Here is a 3,800-nt window from a genome sequence, read left to right on the forward strand (position 1 = left end):
TTTTTTTTTTAATAAAAAATTCAATTTCTTATGGTTGATTCAATAGAGTTCATTTTAATATTAAAAAAAATGCTTAAGTCAATATCTATTCAAAGTTAAATTAGAAAATACGTACAAAATTCAACTAATAAACAAAACACTTAAATAAAAATATATTTTAATATGATTAAAGGAATCAATTTTCACACATAAAAAAAATATATTATTTACCAAATAAAAATCAAATTTAAAATTTGTTAATAGTAAAAAAAATATCTTCTTAATTTTAATTAAGTATTTAAAATTGAATTATTACCGGTTCACAAAACAACAAATTATATAAATAATAAATACGAACCTAACTTAATTAATTATGCATCATATTGTAATGGTAGAATTTTAATTGATATAATTATTAATTTTAAATTTTAAATAATTTAGATCTATTAAATATTTAATTTGAAAAATATTAAAAAAAAAAAAAATTTAACGTAAAAAATAATTAAAAAAAAAGGGTTATTTTTGTAATTAGTTTAAACCGAACCTTTTTTTGGCAATTTTAATTTTTAAATGTCATTATTAACCTAATTTACTCACATGGAGTATATTAATATGTGAACTGAAGTCGTGAGTTGTAATCGCGCAATTACGAGATTCCGAAAGCGAAGCTCAGAGATGGAAACGCAATGGGATTTTGATTGGTAGAATCTCTGCGAGCGCAGGCAGTCCACATAATAGGGGGAGGGCCATTGAAGGGATCCTCGAAGCTTTTGTTGTTGTCCTTCGTTCTAATGGCGGCCTCTGCTCGAGCGTTCTTCCTATCTCGCATCACCGATTTTTCAATCAAACCCCGTCTTCCTCCACCACCTCCGCCGCCCTTGCCTTCTTTTTCTTATTCACATCTTGGCCTTCAACGGCGGCGTTTTCCCTCAACGTCTGGAGCAACAACTGTCAGCTGCCTTATCTCCGGGGTTGATGGCGGCGGAGTTTCCGATGACTTTGTTTCCACTCGGAAGTTGAAATTCGATCGCGGGTTCTCCGTAATCGCTAATATGCTTAAGCGGATTGAGCCGCTTGATACATCTAATATCTCCCAGGGTGTTTCTGATGCTGCTAAGGATTCCATGAAGCAGACTATCTCTTCAATGTTGGGTTTGCTTCCGTCTGATCAGTTCGCTGTCACCGTTAGGGTTTCCAAAAGCCCTCTCCATAATCTCCTCTCTTCGTCAATTATCACCGGGTAAGGAGTTGATCGATTCTTTGCTGTCTACTGAAGTTTGATGAATTTGTTCATGTGTTGGGGACGTTTTCCGTCAGATTTTTGGAATTCTGATGAGTGCCTCTGTATAGGTACACTCTTTGGAATGCGGAGTATCGGTTGTCTTTGACGAGGAATTTCGATATCTCGCCGGATAATTTGACTGGCTTCGACAGGTCGAAACCGCTGGAAGTTTCGGACGTTGAGGAGATTCGGGTGGGCGTTGATTCTAATTTGGAAGATTTGGATACAAGGCCTCGTCTCTTAACTGGTTTTTCGCCCGAGGCGTTGAAGTACATCCAGCAGTTGCAGTCGGAATTGTCAAATCTCAAGGATGTAAGGATTTACTGAGTTGTTAACAATCTTCACCTGTTGACAACACATTTCTTCTATTGTCCATCTATGACTTGACTAACTGAATTCTCAAAATCATTTCTAAATTATTAAATGCAAACCTTTAACTCTCTTGAAAAAATTCAGTATCCTAAATGCGGGCGGAGTCTTTCATTTGTTTTATGATCTTCTTTCTAAAAATTAACAAATGAAGGGTTTCATTTACTATGTTAAGACGCAAATTATTTGGATACAACTCCTCATAGTTTTATGCTATTAGCTATGTTATTTAGTGGGTGTATGCTGTATTAATTCATACTTGCAGACATGAGTTTCCATGTTATCCCTGTACAACTGCATATATTTTTGTCTAATGTTCAGTTGGATCTTTTTGTTTAGAATGTGATTTGTTTCGCATCAAGCTTGAATTTAAATGTATTTTCTGCTATTAGTAATTGATTGTCAGGTGCCAGAAACTAACCAGTTTCTGTATGTAATCAAGAATGAAATGCTAATATACTCCTATTTGTTATATTGTTGAGGTTTTGAGTATTGAAGTTGTAACCGCCCAAGCTCACCGAGTAGATATTGTCCTTTTTGGGCTTTTTCTTCCATGCTTAGCTCAAGGTTTTAAAACGCCTCACTAGAGAGGTTTCCACACTCTTATAAAGAATGCTTTGTTCCCTTCTCCAACCGATCTCACAATCCATCCCTTGGGGGCCAGTGTACTCGAGTACACCGCCTAGTATCTAACTCTGATACTATTTGTAACAACCCAAGCCCACTTCTGGCACACCACTACTAGTAGCCTGCCTGGTGTCTGGCTTGTGCCATTACCCTCGGGCCCATGCGCGATTGGCCACTTGTGTGCCATCTTGCATAATCGTGCCCATGCCTTGATTCGAGCCTCAACTAACCTAATTTTTGAAGCATTCCTCGTAAGAGTGTCAAAACATCTCCCTCGTAGACGCGGTTTAAAACCTTGAGGGGAAGCCCGGAAGGGAAAGTTCAGAGAGGATAATATCTGCTAGCAGTAGGCTTGGGCTGTTGCATCTTTCCCTTCGGCTATTTACCTAGTTTTACATTATTGTGGATGTATTTGCAGTTAGATTGAATAACTTGGTTTAATTTCAGGGATCATCTCCATCTTTATCTTGGTTGCTTATCTTGCATGTAGCTAGATGTCATCAATTTGATAGAAAAATGTAGACTCCAAAAGAAAACCGTTAGGTTGGCTATCAAGTTTAGTAGTACATGCTTAGATTTTAGCTTTGTGGTCAAACGTAACCTGCTATCATCTCATGTTCTTTGGTTCGATCATATTCGGGCTCCTTTAATTTACGTTCAAAGGGTTAAGACAAAATAAACTCTATTGCTTATTTTCTTCAGCATATTTCAATTAATTATCTGCCTTTTAGTATATTCATTCAGTCAAGATAGGAAGGTTTTCCTGTCTATTGGGATGAGACCAAATGCTTTCTCTGACTTGTTAAATTCACGTGCCCTGCATCTTCATGATCCGCTGCTTTACCTTCCCATCTGTTGTTCTGAATGTGTCAGGAACTGAATGCTCAGAAGCAAGTGAATATGCAGATGGAACATGGCAAAGAAAACAGGAATGATTTGTTGGAGTATCTGCGGTCTTTGGATTCTAATATGGTATTTCATTTTTTTTTTTGGTGCATACGTAACTATATTGTTGTGCATATATGCCTTTATTTTCCTTGTTGGAAGTAAGCCCGTGCTGATTGTTACCCAAGCTGTTGAACTTCTTCTTCATTCTGGGGGCCCTCATACTTATCTCCACGTTTATTATTTAGGTGACCGAACTCTGCAAACCATCTACATCGGAGGTGGAGGAAATCATTCACGAGCTTGTTGGAAACATATTGCAAAGGTTCTTCAAAGATGATGCTAGCTCTACTTTCAATGAGGATTCGAGTGTGGCGGATTTAGAGAAACTTGCAGATGTTGGCAGTGAGTTTTGTGATACTGTAGGCACATCTCGGGATTACCTAGCAAAGCTCTTATTCTGGTTAGTTAAAAATTCCATGGTTAAACAAACTAAGAACTTAGAACTTTGAAGCAAGACATGTTTTAGGCTCTAAGATAATATTGAAATGAGGCGCATGTCCAATGATCTAACTTGTTGATCTGCTGCAGGTGTATGTTATTGGGGCATCACTTGAGAAGCTTGGAGAATAGACTGCAGTTGAGCTGTGTCGTTGGG

The 3,800-nt window shown here is 37.4% G+C and overlaps 1 protein-coding gene across 1 annotated transcript; it reads left to right on the top strand.

The window, feature by feature from the left end:
• Positions 1-602: 602 nt before the first annotated feature.
• LOC111786517 lies at positions 603-3,794 on the top strand (the record flags this gene model as incomplete). Its single annotated transcript, XM_023666763.1, has 5 exons — positions 603-1,219; positions 1,330-1,573; positions 3,131-3,229; positions 3,391-3,605; positions 3,734-3,794. Coding segments are annotated over exons 1-5 (1,068 nt in total), but the record flags the coding sequence as incomplete, so codon positions are not given.
• Positions 3,795-3,800: the final 6 nt, after the last annotated feature.

This window comes from Cucurbita pepo, unplaced genomic scaffold (assembly GCF_002806865.2).
Source record: "Cucurbita pepo subsp. pepo cultivar mu-cu-16 unplaced genomic scaffold, ASM280686v2 Cp4.1_scaffold001851, whole genome shotgun sequence".
Taxonomy (NCBI): domain Eukaryota; kingdom Viridiplantae; phylum Streptophyta; class Magnoliopsida; order Cucurbitales; family Cucurbitaceae; genus Cucurbita; species Cucurbita pepo.